This window comes from Coenobita brevimanus, chromosome 110, assembly GCF_032717465.1.
Source record: "Coenobita brevimanus isolate Jiangsu-jjx chromosome 110, ASM3271746v2, whole genome shotgun sequence".
Classification (NCBI taxonomy): Eukaryota; Metazoa; Arthropoda; class Malacostraca; order Decapoda; family Coenobitidae; genus Coenobita; species Coenobita brevimanus.
The window spans coordinates 49679638-49694238 of NC_137063.1; the positions used below are offsets into that span (position 1 = coordinate 49679638).

The 14601-nt window shown below is 42.7% G+C and overlaps 1 protein-coding gene across 1 annotated transcript in view; it reads left to right on the forward strand.

Moving 5' to 3' along the window:
* The window catches only part of LOC145417583 (lysosomal proton-coupled steroid conjugate and bile acid symporter SLC46A3-like), a 48620-nt gene extending 35754 nt beyond the window's left edge, over window positions 1–12866 (forward strand). The window contains exons 3-5 of the mRNA XM_080286287.1: window positions 10409–11272; window positions 11644–11847; window positions 12609–12866. Of these exons, the coding sequence (XP_080142413.1) occupies window positions 10409–11272; window positions 11644–11847; window positions 12609–12866 (1326 nt within the window). The remainder of the gene's footprint in view (window positions 1–10408; window positions 11273–11643; window positions 11848–12608) is intronic.
* The last annotated feature ends 1735 nt before the right edge of the window (window positions 12867–14601 follow it).

Consider the following 14601-nt stretch of genomic DNA (forward strand, 5'->3'; position numbering starts at 1 on the left):
CACATACATTACTTGTCATCTTAAAAGTAATCATTTATTATCGTGATATATTTCAAGACTTATTTATGCGTGTTTATTAAGTTTAGTACTTTTTTTCTTACATATTTAATCATTCATTTATTCATTTATTGTTTCGTGTTACATGAGACAAGGAGCTTTATAATATTGGTTTACGAAACTGATTGGAAGGAAACGAAATACTTGAATCCTACTTCATGCTTGGATACAACTCGCCTACTTCCTTTCTTGAGAATGAATATCACACAGTATTGTTTTTTAAGGAGTCTGCGCTGAATGTAAGGAAATGAAAGTCACAGGCAATAAAAACAATGCTAATGAACTTTAAAAATATTTATATGTGCAGAGAAAGAGAGAGAGAGAGAGAGAGAGAGAGAGAGAGAGAGAGAGAGAGAGAGAGAGAGAAGGCGGGGGAGGTGGCGAGGGTTCGAAGGCGATAATTTCAGTAAGCAGATATAATTCATGGAGAGAGAGAGAGAGAGAGAGAGAGAGAGAGAGAGAGACGCAACTGACAAGTAAATGCCAGTGAATGGAGGGTGTTCTGTGTGGAACATATTGGATAGATTGTGATAGATAGTGGTCCACTGGGGGAGGATGGGGCATTGACAAGAGACTGATGGACAATGCTTGGTTAGTGAAGGAGGTGGTGGTGAGAACATGAGGGGGACACCAGTGAATGGAAGGGCTGGGGTGGGTGTATATAGGAACGATGGTATTCTCTCTCTCTCTCTCTCTCTCTTTTTTTTTTTTTTTCACGTGACAAAGATCCATAACTCTATTCAGCGCGATCTGATAACCAGGTTTTGGGTAGGAAAGTGGGTGTGACTAGTAATCAAGGAGACTCATCGCCTGTTTTACGTTTCCTTCAGACGAAAATGGGATGATGGTTATTTCTTTGGCTATACATACTTTCATATACAAATAAAAACGATGCGGAAACACAAAACTGGATTCCCTTTGGAGATCCATCGCCCAAACACGTGTAGTCTCCTGCCTGAATGAGGGCGAGGACAGGAGAATGACAAGGACTGATGAGCTTGCGAAAGGGAAATATTGAGAAAAGACTGCCCAAGAGCGGATACTTAGTAGAAGCAGGCACTGAGGCGACGCTGCTTGTGAGAAGTGAATAGAAGAGGAAATTGAGCTGCGTGAATAGGGGTGTGGGGGTGTGGGATGGGGATAGTGGGGGGGGAAAGGGAGGGGAGAGGAGGAGAGAAATAGGGTGAAGAGGGGTAGGGGGTTGGGATAATGAAAGGGATAGGTATAAGGAGGGAAGATGAGAGGACAGAATGAGGGGAAGAAGGATGGGTGAGGAGTGGAAGTGAGGGGGTTGGGAGAACTGAAGATGAAAAAAGGAGGAGGAAAAGAAAGACTGAGAGGAGAACAAACGGGGAAATGATAGGAAAGAAATGGGTGGGAATGAGCAGAGGGTGAGGGAGCTAGATGAAGGGGATAGAGGGATAGAAGTAAAGACGAGAGGAAAGGGGGAGTTAGGGACGTGGAAGATGATGGAGGGTAGGTGGGAGGGGGAGACGGAGGGAAGAATGAAGGGGAGGGGAGAGCGGAGGGGTATGGAAATGAGAAGGCATGGGAGGAGGCGGAGGGGGTTGGGGGAGAGAACTGGGTGAATCTGCACAACCATTCATCAAGAGAGCAATAGGTACTGTCTCTATTATGATGGAGTGGAGCCTGCAACGCCGCTATATTGCAAGATCTGTTGCAGGGGTGATATTCTCAAGCATATTCAAGATCGATTCCTTGCCGCAACCATAATTATTTACATTTTGTAGGAAGAGCTGGAAACGTGGAAAGCTTTTACCTAGTTTCTTTCTCCTTCCTTCCATCCAGAACAGATAAAAGTCATGACAGATTTTCTCAAGTAACCAGTGCCTGTATTAATAAAAAGTCCTAGGAGTAAAAGTTCCTCTCAAAGTGAAATTTGGCTCCTAACTTCTAGAAGTACTCCTAAAAGTTACTTTCAACTCCTAAGTTTACTCGTAAAATCGCTAAAAAAAATAAGTCCTCCACAAGGACTTTTAAGGAGTTAGGAGGGCTTTTAGTGACGGTAATCACAGTAGCTGCGTCCCTCAAACACCAAGAGACAAGACAACATAGACCATTGCTGACCGACACCACCCACCACGCAGAAATTTTCGAGCTCGGAGGGACGCATTCATGGCATATGATGATCAAGAACTTGTAAGAAGGTACCGTTTCGATCGTGAGGGCATTCTGTTTATTACTGATTTAGTAAGAGATGTACTGGAAAGGCCCACACATCGAAACCATCCTCTCACACCCGAGATGAAAATGATACTATTTAGGTACCTTGCAACTGGAAAAATGCAGCAGTGTAATTGTGATGACTTTGGACCATCGCAGCCATCAGTGAGCAATGTGATAACGGAAACACTCTATGCTCTAACTGCTCCACACATTGTTAAGAGGTTTGTGAAGGTCCCTCGTACACTCGCTCCGTCCAGTTTCTCTTTCTCCTGAATTTATGTGCAGCCGTGGAATCTTGAAATTGTGCCATTGTTGACGGTCACTGTACCATGTACACACAATGCCCCGATGGTAGCAGGCACGATCAGCTGACCACACGATGTGTTTACATTTTATCCATTTTATCGACATTCGTGAAGAATCATAATATATGATCAAATAGATGTTTCTACATATAAAAACTAGTTTTTCATTTTTAAACTACATACTGATACGCTGAGGCTTTGTAATGGTAATTTTTTAAATTAATTAAGCGGAGATTCTTTGTGTTGGTAACACTTCATGGTAGGAGCGAAATTACTACTACGAGTCCTCCTAGGAGGAACTTTTAGAAGCAACTTTGAACTACAACCACTTTTAGTAGCAAATTTAGGAGTACTCCTAGAAGTTTTTATTAATACAGGCCCAGGAATTAATTTTGACGAAAGAACTCAAGGTAGGGAAAAATTCTAATGTTCACCAGCCTGCAAAACTAATCTGAGTTACGACAGAGGATCCATCACAAATATAGAGTCCCACGCCTGACTGACTGTTTATTGTCGTTTGTGCTTTAGTAAAGAAACCTTGAATCTCTCATTACTTCTTTATTTCAATTTATTTTATTTTACTAGAATTCTGGATCATTAACACCATCGCCCAATTTAGTATGGAGGAAATATTCGTCTTTTTGCTGCTTACTTTCACAGAGGATAATAACAATATATATCGTCTGTGCATCGCTTCCATGGCACTTCTTCGTGACTAGCATCATATTCAACTGTCAAGCACTTGTTACAGATCACTGGAAGAAAAGCACAGTGCTACAATTTTACCTTCTTTTTCCGAGCACTTCCTCGTGACTAGCATCATATTCTACTGTTTACTTTCTTTTACAGTTCAGTATTAAAGATGTTAAGATGGTCATTTTAGGCCAAGTTAAAGTGAGTAGAGTAGGGGTTCCTCATTAGTGTAACAGGTGGTCTCCCCCTCCACTCTCTCCAATCTCTCTCTCTCTCTCTCTCTCTCTCTCTCTCTCCTTTCTTTTCCTTTCTCTCCCTCTAGCCTCTCCGTCTTTCCCATTTACCTTTCCATCAATAATTCATTTTCAATCCCCCCTCATTTCCCCTCATCGGTATTTCCCCTCCCTCTTTTCTCTCCCTCTCTCTCTCTCTCTCCATCAGCTGTTCACATCCCCCCTCCTTCAGCTTCCCTTCTCCCTCTCCCTCTCCCCCACCTCTTCTCTACCTCCCTTTCCTTCATTTCCCTCCTTCTTCTCTCTTCCTTCCCTCCCTCTTCTCTCCTTCTCTCCATCTTCTCTCCATCAATCATTCACCTCCCTCCCTCCCCCAATCTCGCTTCGGATCACATAGCCGTCCCTCAAATCGCGAGCCACCAGGGAGAAGGAAGGAAGGAGGAGATGGAGGGAAGGAGGGAGAGAGAAAGGAGGAAAGAGAAGAATGAAGGAGATGGAGAGAAGGAAGGAGAGAGAGGCGGAATGAGGAGGCTGGAAGAGAGGCAGTTAAGAGAGTGGAGGAGAAAAGAAAAGAAGAGGAGGAAGAAGAGGGAGAAACAAACAGAGATTGGAGTGACGAAAAAGGAGAAAGGAGAGAGTTACCTAGCGTGTAGATAGATAGATAGATAAATAGACAGATAGATAGATAGATAGAGATAGATAGATAGATAGATAGATAGAGAGAGAGAGAGAGAAGGGTATGATTTCCCTCAGGAGAGCCGACAGTTCACTAGGGCGCCTTTTCTCAAGCCCTACGCCTCTCACTTAACCTTATTGCTTCCTTATTTACTTCATTCAACCTTTATTGACTCGATTATCATCTCTTTTATTTACTTATCTCCTTTTATTCAGCTTTTTATCTTCTCCTTTATTCATATCTCTCCTCTTTATTCACATCTCTTTTTTACTCATTCATTGGTTCTTTATTCAGTTATGTCTCCTTTATTTATCTCATCTTTCCCTACGCTCTACGCCTTCCACTCACCTTTATTGCCTCTTTATTAATTTGCCTATTCATTCACCTTTTTCACCTCTTCCACATTTGCAATTATCTATTCTTTACTCCCTCGTGTCACAATTCCTTTATCCATTTACCTCCTCCTTCCTTCCTTTCACCTCTTTATTCCCTCGTTTATAATCTTGTTTAACCTCATTTATGGATTCAGCAAGATAATCGCAAATATAATTCAGATGACGATAATTACAAATATGGTATACGTAAGGAAATGATGAGATACAGGGTCATAGAATAGGTAAGATAGAGAGGGCAATCAAATGTGTGATTCTCTCTCTCTCTCTCTCTCTCTCTCTCTCTCTCTCTTCTGTGTGTGTGTGTGTGTGTGTGTGTGTGTGTGTGTGTGTGTCTAGATTGCTAGGCCTGTGAGGTGAAGCAGAGGATTTCGAAAGCAATGATCAGTGAATAGGTGTTACCCAAATTTAATAGACACTCTCCTACCTATTCTCAGAGATTTGAGTTTATATGTCCCTATTTCTGAATCACTCCAGCTCCCTGAAATAGTGAAAAATGGGGATATGATGATGATAATGATGATGATGATGATGATGATGATTATAGATTTATAGAAAGTGATAGAAATTTTGCAAACATAGAAAGGAAGATAAAAAGAGCTAGAGAGAAAAAGAGAAAAATAAATAGATAATTAGAGACAGGTACAGCAATACAGGTAGACAGCAAGTTGGGCAGATCGGAGAGACATCGCTGGTTAGGTGAATATTTGAGAGGGTTGTAACGTTAAGCCTAGCTCCAGTCTCTCTAGGTTCTCTTTAAGGTCTTGAAATAGATGAAGTGTTTGGTTGGTATAATGTTGATATACTTAGGATGTTCTAACTTAGGAGACTTTTCATTTTCTCACTCTGTCTCTGTCTGTCTCTGTCTGTCTGCCTCTCTCTCTCTCTCTCATTTCCTCTTCTGCCTCTAATATCGCTTATCCTCCTAATCCTTCTCCCTCTCTTTATTCCTCCCTTCACCTCATTATATATTCCATCTCCCTCCTTCCACAACGCCTTCCCTCTCTCCTTCCCTCCATTCTTCCTCCTTTTATTCTTCCCTTCCTCTTTCATTCCCTCCTTCTTCCTTTGATCTTTTCCCCGTCCTTCAATACATCTTTCCCCAAGCTTTCCTTCCTTCCCTCCATTTTCTGTCGTTCTTTCCCCTTTCCCTCCCTCCTTCTTCCCTCCTTCCTGCCTGTTTTGCTTCTTTACTCCCTCCTTTATTTCCTCTTTCCTCTGGCTTTACTCTCCTCCTCTTTCGCTCACCTTCTTCCTCCCTCCTTCTTCCGACCTGCCTTCCCTCCTCCTAAACCCAAGGGAATAGAGACAATTATCACTATTTATTCAATAATTAAATAACTTCACCCTCTCTCTCTCTCTCTCTCTCTAATTCCACTCCATCATTAATATCTCCACCCTCAACTCTAATTTCCTCCATTGCATCATCCATCACGCTTCCAACATCACGTGACACTAACAAATTGAAGAGACCAGCCAGAATGACGTATCCCTATTTTCTTATTTTCTCACTTTTTCATTTTTTCTCTCTCTCTTTTTTGGATCCGGGTTCTCCTTTTAATGTGTCTGCTCGTGAAAGGAGTATGGGTGAAAAATGAATGAATTTGGTAATGAGGTGGAAGGGGATTATGTAGCATGGGTTTGGGTAAGGGTGTTGGGGGTGTTTTGGGAGGGTATTGGGAGGGTTGGGTGTGTGTGTTGAGGTGTGTGTGTGTGTGTGTGTGTGTGTGTGTGTGTGTGTGTGTGTGTGTGTGTGTGTGTGTGTGTGTGTGTGTGTGTGTGTGTGTGTGTGTGTGTGTGTGTGTGTGTGTGATACAGACACAAGATGCCTGGCATGCCTGGTCAAGATTAAGTCATTACAGCCATGGCTATCTCACACCAACCAGCTTCCCTCCTCTCTCTCTCTCTCTCTCTCTCTCTCTCTCTCTCTCTCCATCTGTCTATCTATATATCTACTCATCTATCTGTTTTCTCCAGACAAAATTTTATTAAGTACTTATAATTCCTTCATGAATAGGCGGACAGAAATTAAGAACACGTAAATTCCAATAGAAACAGAGGACAGTAAATAATACCTAAATAAACAAATAAGTAAATGAAGTAAGTAAGTAAACAAGCAAGTATGTAAGAGTATGCCAAAATAGACTAAATCCAATGAACATGAGAATTGTGGCTTGGCAAGGGTTGTGAGTAGAGTTGAGTGTCTGGCCAGCTGCTGACGACAGGTGAAGGGAGAGAGGAAGAGAGGGAGAGGAAGAGAGATAGAGATGGAGAGAGAGAGAGAGAGAGAGAGAGAGAGAGAGAGAGGGGGGGAAGGGAAGGGGGTGTGTGGGAAGGAAAGGGAGAGGAAGAGGAAGTGAAAGGGAGAGACAACGATGGAAAGAGAAAGAGGGAAGGGGTGGGAGCGAAAAGGAAAGGGAGAGGAAGAGAGAGAGAGAGAGAGAGAGAGAGAGAGAGAGAAAGGGAAGGGGTAAGGGTGAAAAAGAGAGGGATAGGGAAAGAGAGGGGGAGAGAGCGGGCGAGAGAGGGAAGGTGTGGGGGCAAGGAAAGGGAGAGGGAGAGGAGGGAGAAGGAAGGAGTGGGGACTAGAAGGAGAGGGAGAGGGACAAAAGGGGATTGGCGCTGCGAGATAGAGAGGTGACTGACAGGAAGAGGGATAGAAAATGGTCGAGAGAGAGAGAGAGAGAGAGAGAGAGAGAGAGAGAGAGACAGACAGACAGACAGACAGAGACAGACGACAGACAGACAGAGTTGGGGGTGAAAGGAAGTAAGTGGGCAGAGTCAACAAAGGTGGTGGTGGCAGCAGTGAGAGGGTTGGTGGTGACGGAGGGATGATAGGGCAGGTCTGGCTTTAACACACACAATGGAACCCTCTCAGATGCACTCACCTGGCATAAATACTCCCAGATTTCCTCTCCTTGCATAAATAACACACGTATAACTCCTCCTGTTGGCTTAATGGTTAGAATGAGCTAGTCGGGGTGACGATCTTGCATTGACCTGATCTCCATGAGGTGTTATTACGGTTATAGTTCACTCAGTGTAAGTTGGCCAAGATTTTTGCGTCTATTTCTCGTAGCTCAGCGGCAGAATAAGACAATGCTGCGGCTCTATATCCATCCTATACAACATCTTCGTGACAGGCAACGTATTCTAGCGTTAATCTAGTGTTACAACTCAGCGTTTAAGACAGAGGGCAATTTTAGGCCAAGTTAAAGTGAACAGCATATCGTATGCCTGAGGAATTTGTTAAGTAAAGCGCCATTTCGACACCCATTAGGTGACTTGAGGTATTTCGATCGCGTAACGTCAGCTTGCATCCCTCCTTCATTACGGTGGGTGCGTAGTGCCCGTCTGACAGCACATTCTCACCTCCTTTCTGTCCAGTTACCCGATGCAAGAGTCAACCGATGCCCTTAGTTATCCGTGAATGCAAGAGATTATCTCCTGGGCAGCAGCAGCAGCAGTAGCAGTGTTGTAGCAGTAGTAGTAGTAGTTGCAGTCCAAGGCTGATTTGAATATGAACCTAGCGGACTGGAGGCTGAAGTTGCCCCCCCACCTCCAGTCCTTCAGCCAGCATTCTCCTGTCGTGGGTTAGGGAGAGAGATGAGGGACGATCGTACACTTGGCAGCTCCACCGCCCAGGTACTGTATATCGGTGCCACCACATGAAGGCGTTCCTTTCCAGTTTTTTGTCTTTTATTCTTTTTATGTAGTTCAACCTAAATATTGTTTTAGCATGAAACATAAGTTCAGTTGTATGGGATATGTCCTAATTAGTCAAGTTTTTTGTTGTTCATATGCCTCATGTTCTGTTGCTTATGTTGCTGGAGAGGGACGCCTTCACGTGGTGGCACCAGTTTGGGCGACTTCACTGCCCAGTTATGCAAACGTTCCTCAGCCATTTCCGTATCTCCCGTAAGGAGGATGGTTGACTGCAGGAGGAGGGTAGCTTCAGCTTGCAGTCCACTGGGTTCACATTTCAGATGAACCTAGGGCTACTACTACTACTACTAGTCTGCTACTACTACTACTACTACTACTACCTCTCAAGAGCTCGCGGTTGCTGCGTGTGAGATTTTGCGGGGAAGGTAGGCTCCTTAACGTACCTCACTTAACGTACTTACTTCACCTACCTTCTCACAGTCGCAAACATAAAAAAATCAAGCCTTAGGAATCCCCCTCTAACTTAAGTTACATGAATACCTTTCACCGACAATCCTCATTAAAGCTGGCCTCCAGATTAAGAGAGGCGTGTTTTACGTTTATTCATTGTGTCTTCAGACGATTCTCTTCAACTCTGAGGATATCTCATGGTGAAGGGGTTAGATGAGCACTTCTAATGTCGCCTTCTCAATTATTAGTAACAAGGGGGTAGAAAAATAATTTGGTGCAGCTTTACCTAAAAATGAGGCAGACCTTCATTTTCTATGAACGATGTGTTTAGAGAAAACTGTTCTTAAAGGGGTAACTTACATGAAAAAATTGATTATTCTCCTATTCCGAATATACAGTTTGTCTGTGGACTGTGGCTACATGTGCGTGAATATATATATATATATATATATATATATATATATATATATATATATATATATATATATATATATATATATATATATGCCCCTGCACACGTATGCATATATGTGTATGTCAATGTATCACCCACTTCGCTCATTCCTAGACTTGAAATGATAATTACTGCAACACCTTTGTACTATATATGCGTTATTGTATTTCTTTTGTTTGTTACTGTGCTTGTAATGATAATTGCTTCTATACCTGTTATGAATTATGTGTCTCTGTAACCCTTTGCACACTCACACACTGTTCCTGCTTAGCCTTCAGCGACAATGTTTCCCAGAATGTTGGGGGTTTTACAGAATGGTGAAGAACCTTCGTAATATATATATATATATATATATATATATATATATATATATATATATATATATATATATATATATATATGCTCCACGAAGTTTTCCTAGTTGTTGACCTATCTAACTATCTGTGCATCTGTCTCAGTATCACGCTGCATCCAGTGCGAGATGTCCTGTCTTTTAGCTGGAGAGATTTATGTATACCATTTTCGACTATTTCGTTATCCATTATCTCCCTTACCCTTCCATTCGTTACCTAACAATACCCTTTCGAGTCTTCTTTGAGAGTTTGTACTGTAGGCATGCATTCTCAGGACTTTGTCGGACTCCAGGGGAAGCATTTATAAATATTGTTAATAAAGTGTTACGATAATTAGGTCACCTCTGCATTATTATCGTTGGTGTTGGTTTATTATTATTATTATTATTATTATTATTATTACCATGATGATGATGATAGGAGGGGAAACATTATAGGCTATATTGGTGAGGGATCTGCAATTGGCGTATTTAACTAATATAGCTTACTGTGTGTGTGTGTGTGTGTGTGTGTGTGTGTGTGTGTGTGTGTAATGAGCACTGTTACTATTTTCTTTCTATACGTTGTTCAGATTGTGTTACAGAAATTTAAAACAAAAAAGCTAGGAATCGTGATAAAGTATAGCCTAAATCTCTGAACATCCTCATAAAAACCAAGAACTACCATAAAAAACTCTGCTTTCGTTATCATATCAAATGAATGGGGACACATCTGCTACTTATCATCGTATACCTAACTACTGAACGCAGCATCTGCCTTATCAGTACAAATGTAGTTTATCATAGGTGAATAAAATACTACACGCGAAGGCAGCGCAGAGGAAAGGCGGCCAGTTAACTACGGGAAGAAATGAAGGGAAGAAATACCCCTCTAGGTATTCGAAAATGTGCTCTATCAGTGGTCAAAAACATTACCATAGAACCGATGCTATTTATGCGGCAGTTTGCGCTCTCTTTCGTGGCTATTAAGTACGAGGATATGAAGTTGGAGAGATTTTGTCGAGTCCGCCTGGGTCACTCGGAGGAGGAATGTGCCCTAATGAACGACGGCAACCACGAAGATTTACAAATCGAGGTGCAGAAGCTGGACAATCGCTTTATTTTCTACGAGAAGATTATATCCATTGCCATCCCCGTTGTCCTTCTCGCCTTCATCGCCTCCTGGAGTGACAGTAGAGGGCGTCGGATCCCCCTCTGCGCCTCTCTACTCGGGGAGGTCCTGAATGCAGGAGTGTACTGCCTTGAGGCTTTGTTTCCTTCCTGGCCGCCAGAGGTCCTCCTGGCAGCCTCCTTCCTGAAGAGTTTAGGGGGTGGGTACACTCTCTTCTATATGGCCGCCTACAGCTACATGGCAGACAAGTCCAGTCGCGAGTCCAGAATGTTTCGCCTCGCCGTGATGAACGCTGTGGGGCATTTAGGGGGCCCTGCTGGGACTGTCTTAGGTCCTCTCACTTACAATAGCGGAGGCTACACTGCCGTCTTTGCTGTGTCCACCGGGATATACACTCTCTGCTTGATCTATACGTTAATAGTCGTTAAAGATCATCAGAAGCAGATGGGTTGGCAAGATTTCTCTCAGGTCCAGAAGATAAGTCCCTGGAATCCCAAGAATGTCGTGGATCTCTTTCGGGTATGTCTTAGGAAGCGGCCAGGAAGAGACCGCGCCCATATCATCCTACTGACGTGCATGATGATGTCTGTGTTCAGCAGCATCACCGACAACATGTACCTGTGGGCGATGAGGGTACTGAACTGGGATGACGAGAAATATAGCGTATACAGAGGCAGTTGTCAACTTATTCGCCAGGTATGGAAGAATTATAACCATCCTGCTCCTCCTCCTCCTCCTCTTCTTGCTCCTGCTCTTGCTCCTCTTCCTCCTCCTCCTCCTTCTCCTCCTTATCACCACCATTATCATCATCATCATCATATACTGTAATCATTCTGACTTTCTTCCCACTGAAGCATGGGATGTGGTAAGGTCCAGAAGGCAAGAAAAGATAAACATGACAGAGGGAGAACAAATCAACAGCACGCTTCGTGAAATGGGCCACACATCCATTCCCAGACCAGTAACAATGAAGAGGATAATGAGGTGTTGTGTGCAGACTAAATCGCTAAGGAAGAGTTGCTACGGAAACTACGACTCCGTCTATACCACACCCAATTCTTCGTCAGGTGGTGATGTTGGTGGTGGCGCTGGTGGTTCGTGAGCTGCGTGTGCATGATTGTCTGGTTGGGGCTGGCGTGACCCTGCTCAACCTGACGCAGATGCTGGCACTAGGGATGGTCACTTCGCCAAGCCAGTGGTGGGTTCCTTACGCGTTCGTATTCGTGCCAGAGCAACTCGTCTCACCCGCCATTAGAAGTTTGATGTCTAAGGTAATTTCTCTTCTGTCTGCAAGACATGTCGGCTATGCTTAAAGGCATAGCATTCTTTTTATATTAGTTTGAAATCACGAGTGTTGTGGGTTCCTTCTAGATTGGTCAGAACTATGCTCATTTTATTCTAACTTGACCTAACACTGCCATCTCTCCAGCATAGAGTACTGCATATGCCAATTTCAGATTGCAGAATGCTGTGGATTAAGTCTGGATTTATCAAAACTCTACTCTTTTAACTCTAACTTGGCCTACAACTGCCATCTCTCCATCTTGAATACTGATCTGTAGGAATAGATTAATACTAGAATATGGTGCTAGTCACGAGGGAGTGCAATGGACTGTATATAGAGCAACAGCATTGTCTATTTCTGCCATTGACTTACGTGAAATGAACTGCTAAAGGACAAAAATATGATCCAAGTTTAGGCAGAAGGAGTCTGGTAAAGAAGTTACATCAAAAGTTACAATTTGTCTATAACTTCCCTTATTTCTTCGCTTGAATTTGTGGGGTGAGCACGGCGGAGAACATTGTGCGTGTGTGGGTGTGTGTGAGAGAGAGAGAGAGAGAGAGAGAGAAAGAGAGAGAGAGAGAGAGAGAGAGAGAGAGAGAGAGAGAGGGGGGGGGGAACCTTGAGACATTTCTGTGGTCACTTTGAACGAACGCAGTTAACAACGTTCAATCGGAAAAACAAATAAATACACAAATTAACTGATAGATAATGACTTTTTCTCCTAATGCTCCTCCCATTCGCCCCCAGAGTTGCCATGGCCATGAGGTGGGCCGCGTGTTCTCCATGTTGGCCATTCTGGAGGTGTTCTGGCCAATCCTTAACTCCGCCATGTATACGGCCATCTATGGGGCCACCATTGAGTACTACCCATCGTTTGAGCACCTAGTCTCGGCATACTTCAGTTTTTTCCTCCTATGTGGATTTCTAGGTGTCAGGTTGTCTCTAGGGAGCGTCCAGCTCAAGGAATTGTCAGCTAAAGCATCTACCTCCGTCGTTACAACTTAGCACTTCCTTCCACTTCTTTCTACTTCCTCGTCCACTAATATTCTACCCCCTCTTTCAGCATCTCGCCGCACTTATGCTATGTTCACTTTAACTGGGGGTTAATTTTGGCATTTCTCAATCTTGAGATAACTCCAGAGTATGTTGCTAGTCACGAAAAAGTGCTACAGAAATGATGAAGAGCCGTTGTATTATATTATTCTGCTATTGAGCTATGGGGAGTAAGCCAGAAAAGAACGAATTTCTCCTTCATGTTCAGGTGTAAGAACTTTACCCAATTCTTCCTTCTCTGTAGCATATTGGATCACCGTGTCTCTCGGTATCATCTCAAAGAAAATAATATCAACTCAATCATCATCATCCGCCTAATCATCATCAATAATGGTCGTCGTATGGTCATCAACTGTCATCACTCAGAATAAAGAAAAATTACCTGCTTAGTCTCCTTCATTAATATTCACCATTTATATTTCAGATTTCTCCTCGGAGGAAATTTTAGAGATCTGGTTGACTCAGGCAGCGGACAAATCAGGGAAATATTGACTTTAACACCTTTATCCATAATTATCATCACCTGAAGATTTATCCATCGCAATTTACCCATCCCTCGAGCATCAAGGTAAAGAAGAGAAAATTATATCTTTCATCGTCGGCCATTAACAATCTCTAGAATAGTCAGTCTCTCTCTCTCTCTCTCTCTCTCTCTCTCTCTCTCTCTCCCAGTGTGGAAAAAAAAGGAAAGTGAAATCGGTTGCAATATCATTAACATTCATTTCCACCCTCCAGGGATTTGGATAACCGTGCAATTTCTGTTTAACTTTTCGTCAATATTTCCCATCCATCATGTCCGTCAGTCATTTCCTAAAGGCGTACAGGTTAATGGGAAATGTCGTTGCGGTAAAGCCAGTATTCTTTATTTTATTCTTTCTACCTCCAGGCAATTTTATTAAGGGAGAGATTTTTCGAACAAGGCGGGTTAGATAAGGACTTCAACACCCTGGTTCCTATTTTTCCCTAGCACCTCTTCCTCAGCAATTCATTTTTTGACATGGCTGGTTAATATAATTTTGTACCTTACTTGTGCAGCTTATGGCTGTATTACAATGACTTAAGCAACGCAAAGACGATAGTAACGTATGATAATTAAAATAAATCGCTTAGCAGGAGGTGTTAGGGGGCTTCCTTAACCGAAAGAGTGAGGGTCCTTCACTAAAGAAGGTGGTTCCCAGGCTGAATGAAATCGTGTGGTATAGCAATAATTAATTAATAAAAGTATTCATCTGATATGACTTGTAAATTTCTTTCCTTTCATCATCGTCATCATCATTTTCAGCGTCATCTTCATCATCATCATCAACTTAATTTTTTTACACACCTGAACATGGGGCGAGAGATGACACAGAAACAAGAAAAAAATGAAGAAAAGAATGAAAGAAAGAAAGAAAGGGAAAGAAAAACGAAAACTAAGCTAATCTTCATCTGCTGAGAAAATAACATCTTGCATCAGCTTGAAGGTTATTTATTTATTTATTTATTTTTTTTACACTGATGTCATTTTTAACTTCAAATCTAGGGCATCTTACTGATTTAAGACTTTAATCTGACAACGTGGTGCTGGAGAGGGAAGCCTACAAGTGGTGGCACTGATATGACTAGGTGATGGACCTGCCCAGTTATACAAATGTCACTCAGTCCCCTACCTATCCCTCGAAAGGATGATGGTGGACTGCCGAACAAG